Source organism: Phalacrocorax carbo, chromosome 23 (assembly GCF_963921805.1).
Source record: "Phalacrocorax carbo chromosome 23, bPhaCar2.1, whole genome shotgun sequence".
Lineage (NCBI taxonomy): Eukaryota > Metazoa > Chordata > Aves > Suliformes > Phalacrocoracidae > Phalacrocorax > Phalacrocorax carbo.
This window is the reverse complement of record NC_087535.1, coordinates 6148365-6171693: the sequence shown is the minus strand read 5'-3', so window position 1 is coordinate 6171693 and position 23329 is coordinate 6148365. Positions and strand designations below refer to the sequence as shown.

The 23329-nt window shown below is 52.3% G+C and overlaps 1 protein-coding gene across 3 annotated transcripts in view; it reads left to right on the top strand.

Moving 5' to 3' along the window:
• The window catches only part of PLXNA2 (plexin A2), a 182370-nt gene that overhangs the window by 138951 nt on the left and 20090 nt on the right, over window positions 1–23329 (top strand). For all 3 annotated transcript variants that reach the window (XM_064471865.1, XM_064471864.1, XM_064471866.1), the window contains 9 exons: window positions 4931–5082; window positions 8309–8426; window positions 12029–12165; window positions 15272–15439; window positions 16772–16865; window positions 18744–18983; window positions 19171–19314; window positions 20490–20724; window positions 22193–22335. In XM_064471865.1, coding sequence (XP_064327935.1) covers window positions 4931–5082; window positions 8309–8426; window positions 12029–12165; window positions 15272–15439; window positions 16772–16865; window positions 18744–18983; window positions 19171–19314; window positions 20490–20724; window positions 22193–22335 — 1431 coding nt within the window. The remainder of the gene's footprint in view (window positions 1–4930; window positions 5083–8308; window positions 8427–12028; window positions 12166–15271; window positions 15440–16771; window positions 16866–18743; window positions 18984–19170; window positions 19315–20489; window positions 20725–22192; window positions 22336–23329) is intronic.

Below are 23329 nucleotides of genomic sequence, written 5' to 3'. Positions count from 1 at the left end.
TAACATTGGAGAAGTCTTAGATTTATTTATTTACCCTTCCTTGAGCTAAGCAGAGAAGGGGAAAAACACTCTGCTCCCGCCACCAAGTGCTTTGCGTCTAAGCACTGCCAGGCTGGCTCTCGTGGCTGGCTGCGGGCATGGCACTGCCACCGAGTGTTTTATCACTGTCCAACTTGAAAGCAATACTTTTGGTCTCTGTCCAAGGAGAAAAGAGCAGAGCTTTGCTGTTGCAGATTTCTTGTCTCCATAACCAGGACTGTGTCTCAGCCTTCAAAGCGGGAAGTGCGGGGTGCCTCGCCAGGGGATGTTCTAAGTCTCTGGAGACTGCCCTGAGTGGATATGGAGATGAGAGAATCGAGTAGGAAATGCCTGTGCTTTCACTGGCAGGTTGCCTTGTTCCACAGTGAGGGTCAGCAGTAGAAAATACAGGTTTCAGGGAGATGTATTGTCCCATGGCCTCAGCTGACTTCGGCGGTGCTGTGAGATGTTGTGATTTTATCCCAGGTCTTGCAGTGTTTGGTGTTTTTCCTTGAACTCCACCTCCCACCCTTCTCCTTAGAAATTCACAGCTTTTTTTTTTTTTCTTTCTTTCTTACGAAAGTCAAGTTTACAGCTTTCACTGTTGTAGGAAAAGAAGGGAGAAAGCAGAGGGAACTAGCAGCCTTTTTTGTGTGTGCTTTGAGATCCACTGATGGGAAGGGTGCTGCGTAGGGCTAAAAACTCTTACAGAATTTTGCTAAGGTCTTGAGCGGTCAGGCCTATAGAAAATGGCAAAACCCCTGTAGAAACCCCATCGGGTTAATATTCCTAAACCCAAACCTTTCAGCAGCACAGGTTAACTTCTCCCATCTCCCTTCCCTTCCAGAGAAGTGTATGAAATTTTCTTGGAGACCATGCGACCTTTACAGCCTTCATTGCTGTCGGGTCCTTTTTACCGGCAGCCGAGTTTTTTCAGTGTTTTGGGTAGCGTTTTGCAATGCCCAGTGCTGCAGAGCCGTGCGCTGCCCTGCTGGGACCGACCGGCTCCTGGCAGGGTTAGAGCAGGCGCTGGTGACACGGTCTCCTTCCCACAAGCACCGGCATTGACAGGCTCACGTGGGGAGCAGCGTTTGGTCTCATACCGGGGCTTGCATTACAGCCTGGATCACTCAGACTAAAAGAGCATTTAATACGGGCTGAGACTAAAAGAGCCTTTAATACAGGCTGTTTTCCACTCCTTTTGCTTCATCTGGACAGTTTCACTCTTTCTGTCAAGCTGGAGGTCAAGTGCTTTGCTCCCAGGTGCCGGCGCCTTCAGGGAACGCATAACTAGTAAGAAGAGATTGTGTTTTAATAGTCATAAAAGTAAATGAGCAGTAAGGTGTAGGCAGCCCTTTTCCTGAGCGAGAGGCCCAGCCGTCACCGACAGTGTCCCTTTAACAGCGTAAAACTTCCACGCTGTCTGTGGTCTTAGCAATAAATAAATAAAAATCAGTTTTCTTGCGAACAAGCGGCACTCTGATCTCCTATTCATTTATTTGCAGGCCTCATTAATATAACATCAGTGCAACAAACAGCTGAAGGGGGTGCAGTGTCAGGCTGAATAATGGAGTTGCTCTGCTGAGATAACAATTAGGTTCTGAATGTGCTATCAGCTAAGGCAGCGACAAGGAGGGATCATGCCGGGATGACAATGCTTATGTGCTAGTTCCCTGCTGGGCTCATCAGCTGGGATCCAGCTAGCTTAGAGCAGGATGGAAAAAAAAAAAAAAGACAAAGAGAATGAAGGTGGATGACATTTTGGGAGGGGGTGGGGGTTATGCCAGTTATTCTGCAAGCCGGGCACTCTCTCTGCACCCTAACACATGCCAAGTGGTTATTGTGCAGAAGGGTCTTAGGCTCGCGGCTCGGCTCCAGCTCCAGGAGGAAAGCCCCATCCGACTCCCAGCCAGCCCTCGGTCTCCCTGTCTCGTGCACAGACTCCTTCTTGAGGCTAAATACTGCTTTATGTCAGAAACGCTGAACCATGCAGCCGGCAAGGCGTGAGGCTGAGAACATTCATCCTGCATCGTTAGAGGAGTGTCTTCTGCAGGCTGGGCAGGGAAGTGTGCTGGCACTGCGTCGGGGCTCCTGGAGCCCTGGGATCCCTTGGATCTCAAGCTCGGAGATCCCTGGGATCCCCGCCTTGGTCTCAAGTGAGAAGCCGCAACAACAGACACGCAGCGGTGCACCCGCATCACTTGCGAGATGTGGGGGCGGTGGGTGAGGGTGACTGAGCTCCTACCACCACCCGCTTCACCTCTGCGTTCGAGTCCTTTCTGTGAATAATACGATGCTTCGCACTTGCGTTAATCCTGTCGCTGAGCAGCGGGAACATGCTTTACTGGAGGCGGTGGGTCGCTTGTCTGTTTCGTGCAAGGCAAGGCCGATGCGGAGAGGAGAGGTGACCTGCTCAGAATAATTTGGGGGATCAGCAAAACCAAAGGCCCTGCCTCCCACACCCCACTCTGCATCTCAGTGACTTTCAAACTGCTTCAGTTTTGCAAACAGCCTAAAAAAAGGTCCAGCAGAGGTGCAGACCCCTAAACAGGGAACATAAAATTCCTGGTAATGGCCTTGTTTTTGCTTAGCTGCCCTTTGCAGGCTCTTTTGATCCTCCACAGACCCCTGAGTGCAAAGCCACGCTACTAAAGTACGTTTCTTGAAAATGGGGAATATTTCTTCCTAATCCTGTCTGTCTCAGACCAGAAACCTGGACCGTCATTGCAGCCCCCCTGGCAGACCGAGCAGCTCCCCAGCGCGACCGCAGCCCTGGGTTAAGGCAGACCACGCTGTCAGCGCGGCCCTGGGCTGGGTTTGCCGGCGGTGCCTCGGCCGTGCCTCCGCGACACGGCGAGGTGACCCAGGGGTGCCGCCTGGCCCGGTGCTGCTCGGTGCAACGGGACCTTTAAGACTTATCTTCTTTCTGTGATTTTGACTGAATCTCTCCAGCTGTAATTAATTGAATGCATCTGTTCCAACCCTGGGGCTGCTTTATGGCACAGTTACTTCAAAACTGTTCAATTAGCGGCCACTAAAATCTAGGTCGAGTGGAGCTCCGTATTGGGGATTTTCCAGGTCAGGACACTTTAAAAATACAGAATTGGCTCTGCTTTGTTCGGTGAGGCCGGTCGGCTGCGCTGGTTGCGGTAAGGTCGGGAAATGGCAAACCGTGACTTCTTTTGCACGGTGATGAGACAACGAGCCCCGCAGTGTAAGTGCTCCAGCAAACACATTTAATGTAATCTAGAGCTGCAAAGGACAGTTGTAACTGTCAAGTAAGTGAACGGCCGAGTTCGGGGAATTCCCAGCTAGCGATGTAAACATTACCAGTGCAGGCCTTCAGGACTCGGTGTAACGCAATACAGCTTGATTTTGTGGTGTCTTTTATGGGCATATAGTGCTTCACGGCACTAAATGATACAAGGCGTGCTATGCGGTGTGGGTTACAGAAAACAGCAGCACAACAGAGAGTGTACGGTGAATAAATCGGAAACCTCAGCGGCGCAGTCGAGGGGAGAGGGAGGTAGAAATTAAAGCATACGCAGTGGAAGGAGGCGGTGGTTTGACACCCGGTGCAGCCCATGGGCTCTGCTGGGTGCGGGGAGCAGGCTGAACCCCAGCACGTGCGGCCAAATTCAGTGGCAGTGCCTTAAACGGGAGCAGAGGTGGAGAGCAAGAAATCATGAGGCATAAACAAGGGAGAAGGAAAATGGCTTCGGCTGAGATTTGAAATGCAGGAAGATGCAGGGATGCACTTGGAGCCACAGAAGCGATGGGGAGCAGGGCTGTCCTGACGGTGCTGGCAGTTTGCATTGCGTGGGAAGGGGGATCCCGCGGAGACCGGGGGAGACGTGCCCTGTGGCACTGGAAGGTGCCGGGGTCCCACAAGGGCTGCTTTGGGGTGCACTCAGCCCGCGGTGCAGCAGGGTGCTGGGACGTGCTCTCGTGATGGGGCCGGTGTTTTGCTGCCTTCCTAATGTGCTCACGTCCAGGGAACAGCAAGCTCTTAAGAAGGTGAAGGAAAAGCAGCCATCCATCAGAAACAGTAAGGAAAAGGGTTTGAAGAGCTCAAATCTTTTGCCAAAGACAGGAGTGGAACAAACAAGCATAAACAAGATTTATCCATTAAATTAATTAAATTGCATTTTTATGAATTATGTTTATTTATTAATAACAGCTGTAGCATGGAGAGGATTAGTAACTCACCCAAGAGCAACAACAGACCGGTGGCAGATTCAGGACAGCTGTTTGAGAGTCTTAGGTCCAAATTTTGTGACTATACATTATTGTAATTTATACTCCTAATTGAGGAGGATATTGTCCGTAATGAAAATCTATAGAAGCAGAGATGATTATGGCTGAGGCAGGCTATAAACAGGCAGCTTTAAAGCACACACCTCACCCTTTAGCATTTGTAAGTCATTTGAGGTGCCAACTTACTAATAAAATGTGACATTAACGTTCAGAGAACAGCCAAGGCAGAAGTTAACAAAGTTCTCCAAAGCAGCAGTCAACTTCTGGAAGGTGACTTACCGTCTTCTGCATATATAGAAAAGGAGCCAGTCTTATTTCCTGCAAGTGTTTCTGGGGGAGGCACTGCCCCATGCTTCTTGCCCAGCTCAGAGACCTTGATGTCCTCTCCTGGAGCTCAGCACAAATGGATTTCAGCATCCTTGGGCTGAAATCCATCTGTGCTGGATTGGCCTGGGTTTGGGCTTCTCCACGACATCCAGAGGGGTCATGAGATGATGGTGCTGGCCTGGGCTTGGCAGCAGGAGCAGGCGGAGGCCGCAGCGCTCAGCCGCAGCCTGCAAAGCGAAAGACTGCTTCCAAGCCAGACGTTGGGTTGAAGAATCACGGGTGGCTCGGGGACGCCAGCTCACCTTTCCTGTGTTTTGTTTCCCTCTAGATCCTGACAGTGTCAGGCCCCCCAGAAGGAGGGACGAGGGTCACCATCCGTGGTGTGAACCTGGGCCTGGATTTCTCCGAGATCGCCCACGGGGTGCAGGTTGCTGGGGTGCAGTGCACGCCCCTGCCCGAGCAGTACGTCGTCGCAGAACAGTGAGTGGCCACCGCGGGTCCCCAGGGCTGGCCAGCCTGCGCAAAGCCTCTTCCCTGACCTCCGCCAAACGCACAGGAGGCTGATAACTCATCCAAACCCCAGGCATCACTCATCTCTCCACCCCTTCTGGCCCTGCAGACCTGCAGGAAGGGCTCTGGAGGTGGACGGTGCCTGGAACGGGTCACGCCATCCCTACACCAGAAGGGGATGAGGTGCTTGGATGCTCTCCCGGTGCGGGGGCATTAAGCAGCCCTTTAAGCTTTCTTTAAGTGTTTTGTTTCCTTCCACTCCACGGTTCCTGCTTTGCTAAGCAACTTTTCTGATGAGCACCTTGCTGTTGACGCTAAGCCTCTCTGCCCCCTCCGCTCCCCATCGCACTTGAAATTCAGCTGGTGCTGCTGGCTGCACGCAGCCATTTGTTAGGCGGCTGAGGCAGTGACAGCCGCTTAATCCGAATGGGCCTCCACTGGAGTCAATTCATTTATTTCACTAAGAAAAATGTCAATCGAAAATTAGAAAATAGGCATGTAACAGAGGATGGGCGAATAAACCTCCCAAAGTGACACATGCTCCTGTTGCTGTTTGGGGGGGGTCATTCTGGTGCAGCCAAGGTGCTGAGGGGTGTGTCGGGGGTCATTCGTGCAGGGCAGGAGGGGAGCAATACGTGGTGTCTCCCTTGAGTTGTCTAATCTCACCTGCTGGGCACCAGGACGATGTTGTGTGTGGTAGGGCTGTGGCTGCTCGTGGTGAGTGTGGGGGACCCCAGGGCGCGGGAGCGGTCCCAGCAGCACAGATCTGCCCCAGCTCCGGCAGCAGCTGAAGGCTCTTGTCCTCTGGTGGTGAAACGCATTTGGTGGGTCCCAGTCTGATCCCCAGCACAGCAGAAGGACCCGTCACCAGCACGTGTTGGCGTCGGTTTGTTTTTTGCTCATTCCTTGTCTTTGTTTCCCCATCTGTAAGACAGAAATGACATTAATCTCCTCTTCCAAACTGCAAGGATGTGTGCCATGTGTCGGTTAGGAAGTGTTCTGCCATCACTGGGCAAAGGGTGCTCTGGACTTGCAAAGCATCGTTGGTGTTACGCAGGAATGGCTCCAACCGCTGCACCGATAGTACTGTCACTGCTAGTGGTTTGGGCTGTTCTGCTAAGCAGTATTTTGTTTTATTTTATTTTTCAAATAAAGGATAGAAGATTATAAAATTATCCTCCTTTGATGGTATGAAACCCTGATTTTATAATCATGACTCTAATTACGGCTCTTGAGCTTTCAAAGTTTAACATCATTAAAACATTTACCCTGGGCAGATAACAGCAAGCATTAGCATGAGAGCTGCCTTTTAAAGATGAATACAGATAAAAGGACCCTCTTAAGGGTTCTGTGGGCAGACTGAATTCCAAGACTGTAATGACTCACCATATGCTCCAGCCACGCAATCTATCAGCCAGCAATTAGGTTAATGTTGGTGAAAGGGCCACTTAGCCCAGCAATCAGCACCCTACAGCTCTGCCGAATGCATCACTTTGTAACAAGGTACCTGCTGGGAATTTGGCATTTATCAGGAATTGGGATCAGGTGTACCAGGTCGCTCGCGCCCCATCCCGCACCCATCATGCCCGGTACTGTAGGGCAGCTGCTGCTTTACTGGCAAATAGTTGAGTATTTGGTGTTTCCCCCAGTATATTGCGCTTGGTGTATCCTTGTTGCTTGTGGGAGAAAACCTCCGCTCTCCTCTCCTGCCCGTGGGGTGTCAGGAATCGCTTCGCCTTGCTTTGTGCAGGAGCAGAGATTTCTGCTCCCAAATGCCAGCCCTCCACGCTAACCCGGCGGCGCAGAAACCCCGCCGCCTCGCCCCGCTGCAGGGTCGCAGGAGGAGAGTAATGAAGCAGCAGGCAGAGGAGAGGTGCATGGGCGATGTCTGGTTGAAAGGCAGAGAGAGGAGCACGTGGCAGATTACGGCACGCAGCCGAGGTGCTTCGGTTTCTGTTCTCCAAAGTCAGCATCTCTCTAGGCAACCTGTTTTGATGTGCAGCAATAAGGACTTCCACATTAGAGCTCTTTACTAGCATGTATGTATTTCATTAGGTCTCCTGGCATCACCTGTGCATGCTCTCTGTGCATGCTGACTGCAGGTTCTCTTTTCCTTTAGTCTTTTTATTTTATTTGTAGTGAATTTAACGCTGCTGAAGGCAGCTAAAACGCTGCCTTCACAAATTGGAGCCTTTCATGCATTTGCATGAGATTGGCAGAAGAGCGAGCGTTTCCCCTGCCGCTCTGCAAAAGCACCTGCAGCCTCACGGGAGAAAGGATGCTGTGGCGCGTTCGCTGGGCTCGCTCTCGGGGCCGGACACCAACAAGTGTCTCATCGCGGCGAGGCAGGTTGCTCCTATCCTGAGGTTTCCAGCCCATGGCAGGATGCTCTTGAATTTGCCTTTCCAGCGTTGCCATGGGAGCAAGCAGCATCCATCCCCTTTAGGTACAGCTAGAGAGCCCTGCCAGCTGATGTCCCTTTGAAAACCTCTCTCAGACCTGCTGGCATGACAGGCGTTTGCTCGGTCTCATCTCCAGTAGGCGTTACTCATTCCCAGTGCCCTGGGATTTTTGGATTAGACACCCACAGGGTGCCTAACGAGGGTTTTCTCATCTTCCAGCCCAACCTGCTGTGGTTAACCCCAGCAGCTCTCCCTGTCCTCACGGCTTTCCCTGCCTCAGCATGTGCCCACAGGGGCTGAGCTGGGCCACGCAAGGAGCATGAGACCCCATGTCTTTCAGTACCACTAACTCCTTTTCCAAGCATAAGTATGTTCTGTGTTGGGCAGCCCTGTCTCCCCTGCAAAGGCAGCTCTCCACGGCTGTCTCTATCATCCCCAAGCAGGTTTCTCCATTTTTGATTAACTGGGAGACTGCAGTGTGAGCTGTTCCCTTAATGAACTCATCTGTTACTCTAAGGACTTCGCACTCACTTTGCTACTGGCTAATATATTGCCATTAGTGCTCTGCTTTGCTCTGGAGTTTACAGCTTGTAATAATTATGTCTAATTTTGATTTTTTTTCTTTAAATTACTACATGGGGTAAAAATAGACTCAGTAATTAACTTCTTCCAAAGAGGCAGATATCAAAGTTTAGGGGGGGGGGAGGATAAAAGAAAGCCAGCCCTGCGTGGAGCTGCGCAGGGCACTGTTAGAACCTCCTGCCAAAGCCTCACTGCGGCATTTCTGCTTCCAGGATCGTCTGTGAAATGGGGCAGGCGCTTCCAGGGATCAGCTCCGGCCCAGTGCTCCTGTGCATCGGAGAGTGCAAGCCGGAGTTCACGGCCAAGTCTACGCAGCAGTACATGTTTGTGGTGAGTGTCCCGGGGAGGAGGGCGGGCAGCCCGAGCCCCCGGCGGAACAGCCGTGCTCTCCGAATGCACGTGTCGAATGGGTGGGGTTCAACACCAGAAGACAATCCTGAATTTGCCATCTTTTTTCCTGATGCTTTCACCATGGCGTTGCACAATTTGTTGTTAGTCCGGTCAACAAGCCCAGTTTTCAGGATCTAGAGCTCACAGGGGTCTACAGGATAAATAGGATTTATGTGGAAACCTAAACCCGGGGCTGCCACGGCATTTGGTTTCAGCCTTGCACCTCCAAAATAGTGATAACCTCCTGAACTGCCAGGCTGTCGCTCCCTGCTAAGTGCAGCGGTGCAATCCCAGCAGGAGCGTTGCACAGAGCGTAAGTTTGTTCCGTACCTGCGGACTTTCTGTGCACGAGGAATTGTCCAGAAATAGGAGTCAGCACTCAAAGTTTTCCTCTGTTCGTAATGGACGTTGTTACTTTGGCGCTAGGTTAGTGGGGATGGCTCCAGGCCACTGCGTCCTGCTGGTTTTGAAGGTGTTTCTATGCATATGTGTGTACACACAGAGGCCTCAACAGGCCTTTTTGCATGAGCACAGCAACACGCAACGGGAGAGCAAGTGCCAGAGTCTGTCCTTCAGCAGCTCAGCTACTGAGCTCCTGCTAGAAACTTAGTTTTAATCAACAGCCTGTGAAACCTAAACATATCTGAGCTAGTTTCTGTGTCTGTTGATTCAGTCTTTTCCCCACGATGCCCTTTGGGATGGAAGGGTTATTCTACATCCAAATAATCAGGGATTTTTTTTTTTTCTCCCCCTCCAAGGATGCTGGTTCAGCGTGAGCCTCCTCTGAGTGCTCAGTGGAGAGCTGCTCTTCGGGTTGGTGGGCCTCCGCTGGTTGAGTGGGTCATTTCTCTCTGTTCTTTAATTAGCAGCCTTTGGATTCATACACTTAAAACGCCACAGACAGGGTTTCTCATATCTCCGGTTTTGCCTAAACGGGGCACTTCATCCAGCCACATCGATTTTGTGCTTAGTGGAATCTGTATGCAGGGAAACGCCAGCACAAATTGTCCACAATTTGTAAACTAATTGAGAGATAAATCAGGCTAGCCCCTGCCACCCCATCGGTGTCGTAAGTGACGCCCCCCCCTGGGATTTCAGGCGTTCAACAGCATAGCGGGGGTGCAAAATATCGCCACGCTCTGCTCAGATATGCTGGAAACCCCTCTGATCATCACAGGGCACTGCCAGCGCCGGCCCCGCATTCGCCATTACTGAAAGGCGGGTTCCCATTGCACCGCAAAGAGGGTGTTCTCTTGCTTTTGTGTTAAATAATAACCGGGAGCCGGTGGAAGGTAATTGCGGAGACGAATCTTGGAATAGTAACTTGCAGCAACCTGGTGAGCATATGCCGAGCATTATCATCCCTTGCATTGTTGCTTCTGATTTCCAGCGCTTACCCTGATTATATCATTTCTTTTTCTCAAGCACCTAAAACTTCTAGCACATCATTTCCTTTTGTTAGTTGGCCTCTATTTTTCTCTTTAGCGCCGCCACAAATTCCATTACAGCTGGTTTATGCCATTAAAGTCGGCAGTAAAATTGATTGGTACCTTAAAGCAGAGCTCTGTTCTGACCCTGAGAGAGTTCATGCCTTGGTGAGCTCATCTGGTGCCTGACACCGCGCCGGAGTGGTGCTGTCACCTTAATTACACCGTTTTATCTGGAGAGGTGGAACCTTGGAGCTACTTTGGATCTGTAAATCTGTCATAATTATCACCAAATCATGAGGCAAAGATGGAAAATTCTTATTCAGCTTTCAGGCCCTCATCTGATGCTGGCCTCACCCCAGCCTTGGGAGTTTTTGGAGGTCTCTAGGGTGGGCCCTCAGCTCTCCTGTCTTTTCCTCATTTACAGGAATGACTGCTCGGGGTTACAGCCTGAGTTTCTATTTTTGGCAATGCTTTGAATTTCCAAGGATTGCAGTGCTTAGAGAGGTGATGCTCACACCTGAAAGGTTGGGAGCCTGTGGCCAGGAGGTGCTTGCCATTCACTTTGTGTGCAGAGGAGGGCTGTGCTGTCCAGTACGCGTGCGGCTCTGCCACTGGTGTGTGTGTGGGAGCTGCTGGACCTCATGGACGTGTTAAATAACCGCTCCCTTCTGCCCGTAGGCTCCCACGAGCAGACCGGCCCCAGGGATGGGGCTGGTAGCGGGCTCTGGCTGTCTGGAGCGCTCAGAGTTGCGGCTTGTGCCCGATTCACCTTGGGAACAGGCACCAGGGTTGGGCTGGAAGCTGAAGGAGGGTTTTGATGGGCAATCCTACATCGAGCATCCTCTGGAGGTTTTTTTGCATTTTGGAATCACTCCTCTTGGTGGTATGAAATGCTCCCAAGCCTGCCTAGCGTAAACGTTCCTGTTACCATTCACACTGCCTAGTCTTGCCATTAACTGGGGTAATTACAGAATATCCTGAGTTGGAAGGGACCCACGAGGATCATCGAGTCCAACTCCTGACCCCAGCTAGGGTGAGAGCTGTGAGCCAACCATGAGCGGCTGAAGGACAAATCTTTCCCTCCTGTAATATTATTCCATAATTGCCCACAACAGGGTGGATTGTGTGTTTTTCTCTGGTCTTTTCAGGAGTCAGGGTCAAACAGGCTTTTGGTCTAAGCTGCTTTGGCAAATGCTGCGGCACCCAGAAAACACATGTTGCATTGCGAAAAGAGTAGAGGCAACAGGACAAGCTCACCAAGCTGCCATGCAGGTGGTACCAGGGGAGTGGAGCTGGGAGGCTGCCAGCCTCTGCAGATGAGAGTCATAAAGAGGGTAATGGGAAAACATTAGTAAAACAATTTGGTAATATCCACTGATTGAAAACAAACAAAAAGGTACCTCCTTTCTGCAAATTCTATTAAGGGGAATAAATAGCTACCGTGGTGCAAGGCAGGATAAAGATGTGGCATTGCTGCAATAATATCACCAATAAAATGTCGAGTGGGATCTAAGTTTGCCCACGAAGGATGCCTTTCTGGCAGCAGTGGGAAACAGGCTCTGCCCCCACAGTACTGTCCCTGGCAGTCCCTGTGAAGCTGGAGCTGATGAGTGCCAGCGGCCACTCGTGTTACCACCATGCCTTTTGTTTAAGTCGTGTGGTATTTCCCACTCCCAGACCCTGCTGGGGTTTTTTGATGCTCTACCACACTGGCAAACTTTAAACATTTGGGTTTGGGTTCAGGTGTCCATTGTGGCGGTTGGCTTGGCTTGGGATATACTTAATTTTTGAAACTGTGGTGCAAACAGCTTACCTTTGTTTCAGAACAAAGCTGACGGTAAATACAAAATTGTGCCGAGGCTAAATTTGCCATCATTTTGTTGAGGTGCGTCTCTCAGGGCTGGGTTCAAAAATCTAGCAGGAGGTTTGTAAGATGTCCAGGACGCATCCTTATTTTGCTTTTCCATTTTACAAAGGATACCCCTGTTCAGCCAAAGCGTGAAGGCGCTCGGGGGCCAGTGCTTCTCCAGCTGGCACGGCCCCCAGGCAGCCGCTCGCTGACAGCTCTCGCAGCAGGCTGGAGCGCTGAGTTTGTCCTGTTTCTTTCTCCAGACTCCAGTGGTGAGTTTTCTGAATCCCAGCCGCGGTCCGGAGTCGGGAGGGACGATGGTGACCATCTCCGGGCACTACCTGGGAGCTGGCAGCCGTGTGTCGGTGCTCCTGGGAAACCAGACCTGCGAATTCTACGGGTAAGGGGCTGAGCGCGGGCTCCTGCCAGGCACGTCCTGGTCATCAGGGCTGCACCACCGTGTCTCTGCTGCAGCTGAACATGCAGCCACAGCAAAAATTCATCTGGGAACCCCTGAAGGCTCCCATTCCCTCTTTTAGTACATGAGAGCATCTTCTCTCTTACTGTGACAGAGCCTTGCTTGGCAAGGGAGGGATTGCATCGGTATTAGTGCTGGCCATTATTTCATTTTAATGCTGTTACACCGTTAACTGGTCCAAAAATCGCAGGCAAACACCACTGCGGTTGTAAAATGTTTATAGTAGTCATCAGTACCTGCCCCCAGCCCGGCTGATCTGAATAAAATGTACATTTATAAGAAACATCTAGTTTCTCTTTTCACAGAAAACCAGCTTGCGTTACTTTCATTGCAGCCGCTGCTGCAGGCACCTCAACCTCCTAGAAACGGTCTGAGCGAGGGGTGGGCTTCTGCGTGGCAGAGCAAAGCAAGGATCTGCACGCAGCTTCTGCAGAGAAACTCGCACAGCCATCCATCTCCTCTGGGATTTCTATGGCAAATTTGCTTTTTACCCAGCAGTGTAAACACGGGGTTGACATTTGCAGGGTTTAATGGGTTTTCTTGGGGCTTAGTTAAAAAAAGATACATGCAGTATACATCTGTGTGCGTCACGTACACATCTGTGCCCTGTACCAAATGTACGTGGGTGCCCCGAAGCAGCCGGCGGTTTCATAGCGTGGGCGCAGCCTGTGCAGGGACCTAAGCAAAGCGGTGTGATGTGCAAAGGGATTGGGCCCGTCAGATCCACGCTCAGGCTTCCCAGGAGGAGCCGAGGAAGTTTCTGGGAAAGTAAAGACCCCTGGAGGTGAATTTCTCATCTGGAAGTCTGAGAGGTTCTCCAGTACGGGGAGCCGTGGGCATTCAGACAGGGGAGCGTGCTGGGATATTAGCAGCGCTTATTCTAGGTCCACCCTAGAACGGTGCTTGAGGAGGTCTGGATATGCCGAGGCCTTCGAGTGCAGATGAACGGAGCGCTAAAAGCACTCTACCCGATCCATCGACATTTCTTCCTGTGTCTGAAGCAAAGATGCCAGACCGCATCCTCAAGATGCACGTGGGTAGCAGCATTACCGCCAGCGGAATCAGCCCTGAAATGTAATCCCTTCAGTGTACGATTATATTCAGGCAACCTGCAGATACTGACCTGCAAAACCTGGAAGAGGTTTGGATTCTCTGTATGTTCTAATTGCAGCAGGCGAGCAGAAACTTAAACAAAGCAAGCGGCAGTATATGGATGGCACATCCTTCACGTGGGGTCACGCTGTGCACTTTGTTTTGCTTGGACTGTTTTGAGGCAATGAACTTCAATTGTACTCGAGGGTGTGGGGGAGCCTGATTAGACGAAGCAGCTTCTAATGAGATTCACTCTAATTACAGTTTCCCCCATTCTCCCCTCTCTGATCGGAGGAGTGGGTAGATTCACCATGACGACATAATAATAGCACAGAAAGCTAATTAACTGATCAGAGGGAGCTGAGAGCAGCTCTGCCAGCAGCGGTGCGTCACTCTGGATCTCGTGCCAGAGCTAAGCGGGCGCGGCGGAGTCTGGCGGGGCTGAGCGGCTGCGCCGGCGCGGGGCGGCAGAGCGGGCAGGCGGCGCTTCGGCTGCACGGGCACGCGTGGCGACACTCCGAGCATCAGCAAGGAGGGTGGAGAGATGTTCTCCTCGCACAAGGATGCCTTCGTGGTTAAATTAAACCTAGGTGGAGAGTGAGAATAAGATGAGGGTGGGAGGAGGAGGAGAGTGGGAAGGGGTAGGCATGTCACTGCATCAGTAGAAACAGTCAAGTCCAGTTTGTTTCAGGTATTTTAGAAGGTTGCTCCTCTTCCCTTGGTGGCAGTGGATGGGCATGCCAGCGTGTGAGCTGGGAACATGGTGGCACCTGCTGTTCCACACCTCCCTGGGATGCCCAGTGCCGAGCGAGGTGCCTGCGCGCTTAGGGAGGGCAGGGGGTGTGGAAGGGCCCTGGAAAGGGGCCCACGCAGCATCCCCTTGCCCAGGTAGAGACACGGGAGCTTGGCTGCGCAGCTTCTGTGCAGGGGCATGGCTGCACTCAAGCCTCAGCTGTTCAGGCACCCCCACGAGTTGCACAGCCCCTGAGGAGGGTGAGGATGGTGAAGACTGGATGTTCAGGAGTGCCAGTTTTTTATTTAAGTGCTGAACTGTCAGTGAGGTGATGAAAGACCTGCCTGCCCTCTGCCCTGTGAGAAGCCCACGGAAAGAGCAGGGCCTTTTCCGTGAGCCTGGGGCAGGTTTGGGCAGGCAGGACGACCCACGGGCAGCCGTGCAGGGGCACTGGCCTTCCGGGCATGTCCTCCAGCAGTTTTTGTAGGAACAGTGTCCGGAGCCGCGGAGCTGTGTGGTTCCTCCCAGCTCTGTCCCAGCAGCGGCAGCGGTGCCGCTCAGATCTCATTCCCCTTCTCCGTCCATCCACCCAGCAGCGCCTTTGTGCTTTGACAGCACCTCGCTACCCTGCCACCTCGACCTTCTCCGGGGCGCCGATGGAAGCAGATGGTCCCTTGTGTCCGGCGCGCCAGCGCCGAGGCCGAGGTCGCCCCTGCTCTGACGGGCAGACAAAGCCGGGAGGCAGCGGTGACGGTGGCATCGCCCTTCGCAGGCGGGAGCTCCATTATGCTGCTCACAAGGGCCCGTGTGTGCAGTGGGGTGGGGAGGGGAAGAATTTGGCTTTTGAGTGAGCTTATGCATCCCATTTAAAAAGCAGCCATCTGTTTTCACACGCCCAACAGAAGGCAGCGGGTTCACGGAAGGATGCGGGAGGCTGCAGTTTGGCACAAAGAGTAATTTCAGGGAGCCTGCGCTTCTCTTTTGGTGGGCAGGCAGAGTCCCCTCCTGCACAGAGCTCCCTCCCATGCCAGTGAAGCCCCCCTGCCCTTCTTGGGAGCTCATCCCCTTCACAGGTGCCAGGGTCGGGGGCTCAGCCTTTTTGTGAGCTGCCCCGCTGCAGGGCAGCGCCAGCACAAGGCGTTATTTTCTGCCCCTGTGCCATGAGTGCCTGCTAATGCTTCCCCCTGCTTCTCTCTTGCACAGGCGATCCATGAACGAGATCGTCTGCGTGTCGGCCCCATCCGCCCACGGCCTGGGGGCTGTTCACGTCTCCATCAGCGTCGATCGGGCTCAGCTGGAGCGGACCTTGCTGTTTGAGTACATCGACGACCCGAAGGTGCAGCACATTGACCCGGAGTGGAGCATCGCCAGGTAACACAAGGCTCTGACAGTGGGAGAGGAGCCAGCTCACCCGGTCTGGGTCTCCTCTCGCAGCATACACTCAGTGAGGGGAAACGAGGGTCTCTTTGGAGATGCACGTCCCACCCAGCATCCTGGGTTTGTCAGTGCTGGGCGTCTGCAGCGTTTGCATTTACCAAAAATCAGACCCAGACTTACTAAAGTAGTGGTAATTACCAAGGCAATTACAGCAGTAGCAGTTTGCACCGAGATTCTGGGAGCACAAATAAAGCCCCAAGATCACTTCCATCTGCTGAAGAAGTGCACAATTGCTCATTAAAGGCTCCTTCTTGTAGTCCTGGAATAAAACAAAACCAGCAACCACCAAGAAAGGAAAAAGCTGATGTAATCAAAATGTAGTGTTTATCCCAGATTCACTGCTAGGAGCGGGGTGGCTGGAGCTGTCACATCACCGTGACGTCGCTGCTGCTAAAAATCCTGGGCCATGCTCATCCCCTGGTGTTACTCTAATGGTTGAGCTCACAAGGGCTGTAACACAGTCATTCATTTCAAATGCCAATTATTTTTTAAAATTGCCCAAGGAAGAAGTAAGTGTCTCACAGCAGGCTCTGCGAGATGTTTGCTTTGAGCCCAAATTGAAGATCATGTCTGGGTTTGGGTGAGGTGGTTTGATGGGCTGGTCAGGACTGCTAACAGAGGTGGTCTAAAGGGAACAGCTGGGCTCTGCTCTAGAGGTGCTGGAGACTCGGTTCTGGGCTGTGCTGCTCTAATTAACACATAAAAAAGAGGCCAGGAGTGAAAGGCTTTGCTCAGAGGCACTGGCTGTAGGAGGATGGGGGCACTCTAGCCTTGGGGGGGATGTTCTCCCTGGCCCTGATGGCCTCAGGCGCTCTTCATCCCTCCCCAGCTCGGTGTGACAACTGGCTGCGCCTGCGGTCCAGATGCAAGCGCACGTCCGTTCCTTCACTGCGCCTACCATTTATCGCGTTCCTTAAAAACATCACTATATAAATCATTAAACACTGTGACTAATTTATCGTTTTACATATTTAGTCTCAGCTCAGTTGATTTCTTTGGTCCCATTTCTCATCCTGCTGCCTTGGAATGCTGTTAGGTGGGAGAAGATGCAGCTGAGAGTAGAGAATCTAGCTAACTTGTGAGACACCACTCCCCAGTGACTCAGGGAGTGGGTATTAATCCACTCTGTCACTTGGTGCCTGAAGTGTCTGCAGAAAACATCTTTCTGAGATCAACAAGCATCCTTATTGTCAAGCACAGCCTCTCTGCACAGCCCCAGCCCCTCCTGCCCGAGGCATTAATCAGGTGTCTCCTGGTTCTCCGCAGCGGACACACGCCTCTGACCGTCACCGGCTCCAACCTGGACGTGATCCAGGAGCCGAGGATCCGCGTCAAGTACAATGGCAAGGAGTTTGTCAACGTAAGTAGCTGCTGTCAGCGCGGTGCCAGCGGGCTGTACCTGGGAGCATCCCTGCGCGCCGCCGCACGGCGGGTCCCCCCCACCCGGACGCACACGTGCCGTCGTTACTGGTGCCGGTGCTCTCTGCGTGGTGAGACTCGGCATGGTGAGACTCGCCGTGGCAAAAGCTGCCCTGGGGCTATTCTCCCTAGAGTTACCCAAACTGTTGGCAGCAAAACCCTGGGCACCCCAGAAAGAGGGCTCCTGACACACAGAGATGGGAAATTACTTCCTCAGCAACACAGTAACTGCCAAGGAGTTTTCAGCGCTAGAATTGCAGGGCTCCGTTTTAGGTCATCTCCGTCACCTCGAATTCTGTCTTGGGTCAGATAAACTTGTTTCACTCCGGAAATATTCCCCTTTTTGTCCAAGCCCCGAGACCTCTCCTCTCCCCAGCATCCTTCCCTTCCCTGTACCTAGCTACAGGCATGCAGTGATGGGGAGTCCAGGCATAGCTGTCCCCATCGTACCCAGCTGCTCCGCACTTCCCATTTTAGTCCTGCTCTTTCTGTAAAAGCCCAGAGCTGGGCGCTGAGACCTGCCAGCTATGAGGCTGCTACGTTTAACTAGTCTCTCCCTCGCTGCCTCTCTATAAATAAACCTCCTGTTGCTGCAGCTCTGGGCCTGGCAAGCCTGTACCAGCGCGGGGGAGGAAGGACAGAGGGGAACCGCTTCTGAACAAGGAGCTTTCAGGCCACTTTTGCAGCTCGATCACCGCGGTAAGGCCAGGTGCTCCTTCCCTGCGCCCTCCTCGCTGTGCGAAGGATGCTGGTCGTGGGGCTCGCGGTATTTTGGTGGAGCTGGGTGTTATTTTTAGGCCTCCTTCTCCTCCTCCCTCCTCTCACCCGATTGTTCCCAAAGCAAAGAGCTGGTAGCAGAGTTTGGGGTTGATCTGGGATGCCACCTCCTTCCCCCATCTGTATTTTTTCAGTCCAAGAGTGAGAAACTAAAATGAATCCACAGCTAAACAGGAACGGAGTGATGTTCTTGTATGCTACAAATAAGAACTGTACCTCCAGAACCTTATTTTGACCATGTAAAACTGAAAAATATTGTTTCTATGCAGTGATCTTTCTGACTGAATCTGTATTATCGTGGAAAGGGCAAATCACTTAGCAGTCTTTTCCTATTCCCTTTCTCCCTTCCCCTCTGAAGACCTTTTCTTCTGAGCTCTTTTTAAAAAGACATCTAATTTTGTTGTTAGCAGTTACAGTTCTAGTGCTACAAAAATAATTCCGAAGACACAAAATTGAGTGAAATTAAATCCTTCACTTATGGAGGGAGGCCAAACGGTCGGGCTCTTGCTGCTTTATAAGGCAAGAGTCTCACAAATCAGCCAGCTCCCTGCTTCTAGGGGCTGGAGGAGCTGTGGGTGTCCTCAGCCCGGTGGGAGATGACCTTCGTGTTACCTCCAGCCCACGAATGTTAGATGGTCGTTCCTCTCCCTCGCTGGCATTCAGGAATTGCCTTTAATGGCCGATTTGTAGCAGGGACCAGGTATTCGCTCTGGGTCTGTTTCAAAGCTAGCGTTGCCAAAGAGGATGCAACTGGAAAGAAGAAATAATAAAGAAAAAGGGCTAAGTGAGCCGCTATGTGAGCCTCTAGCTCCTCTAAAGCACTGCTCATTTTGAAGCTTGCTCTCCATCTCTGCACCAGTGCCTTTGGCTGGAGGAGAAGCAAATTCCCCCCAAACCATGGCTGTAATGCATCTCACCTGCATTAAATATTTTCAACTAAACTTGAATCCGCTGAACTTTTCAGGGAATGTTTAAGGAATCAGACCATCATCCAGGGTAAAGTTTTCCCTGTCGCCTTTCAAAGCATTTGCCTTGCCCGCAGGTCTGCAAGGTGGTGAACGCCACAGCGCTGGCCTGCCTCGCGCCCCCCATCACCCCCGAGTACCGGCCCGGCCTGGATGCTGTCGAGCGGCCGGATGAGTTTGGGTTTATCTTCAACAATGTGCAGTCCCTGCTGGTCTACAACGACACCAAGTTCATATACTACCCCAACCCGACGTTTGAACTCCTGAGCCCGACCGGGGTGCTGGAGCAGAAGCCGGGGTCACCCATCATCCTGAAGGTAAGGAGACCCTTACTCACCCAGCGGGAAGAGGCAAAAAAAATCCCAGAGAGCAGAGTTTTATAACCCCTTTGGAGAACGGGGTACACTAGATGGGGTCACGTCACTTGCACAAGCTGGGAATGAGATGAAAACTGGAGAAACGTGTGCTGCACCTTTGTACAGTCTTCCCTCCCCTTGTCCCTAGGGCAGAAACCTGTGCCCACCCGCTCCCGGGGGAGCAAAGCTCAACTACACCGTGCTGATCGGAGAAACACCCTGTGCCGTCACCGTCTCTGAGACCCAGCTGCTGTGTGAGCCGCCAAATCTCACCGGACAGCACAAAGTGATGGTGAGGGACCGAACGCTCCTGTCAGCATCCCTTCCCTCCCTCCTTCCCGTCCTTCCTCCCCCTCCGCCACCTCCCTGACTCACTCAGATATTGAGTGCGATTTCTTGTCCAAGGATCAGTAGAATTTTAGATTTTTATGGCTAATTGGAAGTTTAAAATATTGATGTGGATTAGCGTGGAGAAACTTCTTATTCCCTCCCTGAAAGTCACCACCTACTATCAGAGCCTTCTAGAAGGAGCAAATCTTTCTGGCAGTGCCTTCAGACCAGGTACCATCCTTTCTCTGGTACCGCTTGCTCTCCCTTCAGTAGGTGAGACCATTTCGGAGCGCTGTCTTCTGCCTCCTGTAAGGGTAGGAAGGGATTTTATCTGTCCTTGTAGCCAGGCCTGATCTGCCAAGTGGGTGGAAAAGTTTTGCCTTTCCCTGAAGCAGAAGCAGCCAGGCCATCTGAACACTGGACTGGTTGGATCAACGGCCTCCAGGGCACCGGTCGGTGTCTTCCTCTGCTTTGGTTTTGGGCATTTCTGCTTCCTCTGATCCACTCGCAGACCAAGCACGCAGCTGCCGAAGTGCTTGAGCAGAGCCCAAATGAGATTGTAATTGTGATTTATTTTCCTCTAAGTTCAGCATCCAAAACATATTCAGATGATCAGAGTGTGGCTCGCAGAAGCGCAGCCTGGCTGAGAGCTGCTTGCATCTGCGGCCAGGGCGCATCCACGAAAAGCCAATCCTGGCATTAACCTCCGGCACATTTGCTCTGCAGCTTTCACACGGGGCTTTCTCTTCCCTTCTCTGTTCTCCCTTTCCAGCCGCTCTGGTTTCTTGTCAGTGAAATTATCGCTGGGTTGCTAATGTCCACAGTTTACAAAAGGGAGTTGAAAGCTTATAAAATGAAAGTCAAATGGAGGCATCAGATAATAAGAACAAAGCCCAGATAGCGAAGGGCTGGCACATTTATCAGGACTTGAAGCCTCCCTGGTTCACATAAGGTGCACCCTCTGTGTCTGAAGGTGGTCGGAGCTGCTGTAGTCTTGGCTGAACCAGAGGCGGTTCAGTGCTCCCTTGGGGGTCTGCGCAGCCCGTGCGGTGCGTGCCCTGGCCGCGAAGGACGGGGCTTTGGGACAGGCTTACACCCATACCCGAAGCTGCTGGTTACCTCCGTTGTGCTTTGTAGGTGCGTGTTGGTGGTATCGTCTTCTCCCCCGGCTCGGTGAGCATCATCTCAGACAGCCTCCTGACCCTGCCGGCCATCGTCAGCATCGCCGCCGGAGGCAGCCTGCTCCTCATCATCGTCATCATCGTCCTCATCGCCTACAAGCGCAAGTCCCGAGAGAATGACCTGACCCTCAAGAGGCTGCAGATGCAGATGGACAATCTAGAGTCCCGGGTGGCCCTGGAGTGCAAGGAGGGTCAGTACTGCCCAGGACTGGGCGCTCTCGGTGCTGCAGCCCCGTGCTCTGGTCCCAGCTTTCCCCACCGCAGCACCCCAGTCACCCAATTTTTTGCAGAGAGGAGCAGGGAGCGTCCCCTGCGAGGCTGCGTGGGAGGGTGGGCTGTGACAAGTGTGTCAGCGGCAGACACGGCTCTGCTGCCTAATGTGCAGAGAATAGGATTAGAGCTTGATCCTGCTTAAGTGACGTGCCTGGGATCGCACTGTGAGGACGGTGCAAGCCCCAGGGTGACCGGCACAATGTGCCCCCTTGTCTAATGGCCTTTTAGTAAAGGGCTTTTAAAAAGGCAGTGAGATGGCGAGTGGAGGAGGTTCGGACCGCCAAGGAACGGCAGGTATCCCAGATGGAAGGCAGTGGGGCTGGAAAGCAGGTCCAATCCCTCCTCCGGTCTATAAGATGTGAGCCCAGAGCAGCAGGAGCAGGTCTGAGGGATGGGAAGAAGCTCCTCAAGCATTTGCTTCTGGGAAATCTCATGTGTTATTTGGAGTAGCTAGGCCTGCCACGTGCGGGTTTCCATGCAGCCAAGTCTTGTCCCTTGCAAGGAGGCGGCTGAGCCTGGCCTCTCCCCAGGGGAGCGAAGGTGGAGGTGGGCAGTCATTTCTGTAGCTGGTGGGCTGAGACAAAAGGCGTTCTGGGGAGGGGTGCTGCCGTTGTTTCGTACATCCTTCCAGCTGGAAAGGAGCTTAGTGAATCCAAGAAAAATAAATAGCTGCAAATTTCATAGTGTGACCTCTCTATATTTAGGCTTGCATTGGATTTGTTCAGCTGATTTTAAAAGGGTAGCCTTGAAAGCCCAGGACGAAAAAATGCAATATTTTCAGGAGAGACCACAGCTTCAGCATGGGCACAGCCTAGCTGGGGGGCAGAGACCTTACTGAGCCAGCATTTCATACGTTGGAGAATGAACACAGGGACACACGTATAACATGGTTACAAGAGGAAGAATGAATTCCTTCCTGACCCCTGCAGCAGGCTCTTTCTGCTTGAATTCGATCTGCATCAGATTTGATTGTTTTGGCAACTGTTGATAGCGGTGGAGAAGAAGAAGAAAGGAAAATATGGGAGGCACCAAGTTATGAAAATAGATCCTCATTTCTATCTTCAACCTTTAAAGGTGTTTTAGGTGTGTATACACAGGTGTGAACTGCATACAAATTAATAAGCATCTTTTGTTCTCGGCATCTGCTCTGTGCAGTGTGTGCCCTCTCGCTTTCAGCCGCTGAGGCAGAGTCTCCAAGGGTGAGGGTCTGTCTGAGCCACGCAGCAAGGTCTCCTCCGAATCGGTTTCCTGAGCTGGCCCGTTTACGGGTGCTGCCGTTCCCCCAAGGAGAGCAGGCAGCCAGCCCTCCCCAAAGCCTCTGCCCCGCAGCCTCAGCTCCCGAAGCTCACATGTGTTTCTCTGTCTTGTTCTGTTCTCCCCAAAAAGCTTTTGCAGAGCTGCAGACAGACATCAATGAATTAACCAGCGACCTGGATCGCTCCGGGATCCCGTACCTCGACTATCGGACATATGCCATGAGGGTCCTTTTCCCGGGCATCGAGGACCACCCTGTCCTGCGGGAGCTGGAGGTAACGAACGGGCCGTGCTCCGGCCCTTCGGAGTTTTCCTGAGCCCTTGGGGAAGCCAGCGTGAAACCCTGAAGCACCTTTATGCCTTCCACACCAGATCTTATTAGAGGCACTGGGGTTAGCAGGATGAGCCCTGAGTTCATTTTAACTAAGAGGCTGGTGTTTTATCTCCATCATACGTTGCTTGATTCCTTTCGGTTTCTTCTCCCCGCTGTTGCTTTAGTTTTATTTTATGGTTTGCTTTTTTTTTTTTTTAATATTGCTGTCGGCCAGCAGCAAAGCATGCCAGATAAGTTATCCGTGTCCTTTTAAAGTCCTCCTTAATCACCCTGCGGTGCAGGGGAGTGCTGCGCGCCTGGGAGCATCCAGCCTGGAGCATCCTGCTGCTGTTTCACGGCGTGTCCACAGGAGGGCAAGCGCCCTGCCTAGGCATGGCCGGGCTCCTGCCAGGCTGTGAACCAGCACTTCAGTTGCCCTGTTTTTTCCACCAGTATGTGTAAATATATACACTGAGGATTTAGAAAAATAATGAACATGCAAGGGTCCCTCAGATCATCTTGCAGATGGGTCCTGAGCACCTGTGAGAGTGCAAAAAAATAAATGATGGTGCTTCAAGAAATATTATCTGCCGCCGAGCGCGGGGCTGCCATCCTCCACCTGGGATGCCTGGAGGTACCAGCCTCAGCGCTCCCTCTCGGAGACTGGCATTGCTCCGGTGATTCCTGAAAGTCCTATTGCCTTCACACAGACTGGGAGGTGGCCCAAACCTTCAGCCAGAGGTGTAAGATGAAGAAGTCTTGATTGCTTGTGCTCCATACGGCTGCACTGCTTTTCCAGGCAAGCGCTACTTAGCATTAATGCATCGAACTAGATTCCTTTCCAGTGGGCCACCACCACTGAGCAGTTGCTCTGGTGCTGGTAAAACCAGCCTCTCCCAGCCCATTCCCATGCCCTGAGCTTTCCAGTCCCACACATTATGTTCACTTTTTAAATT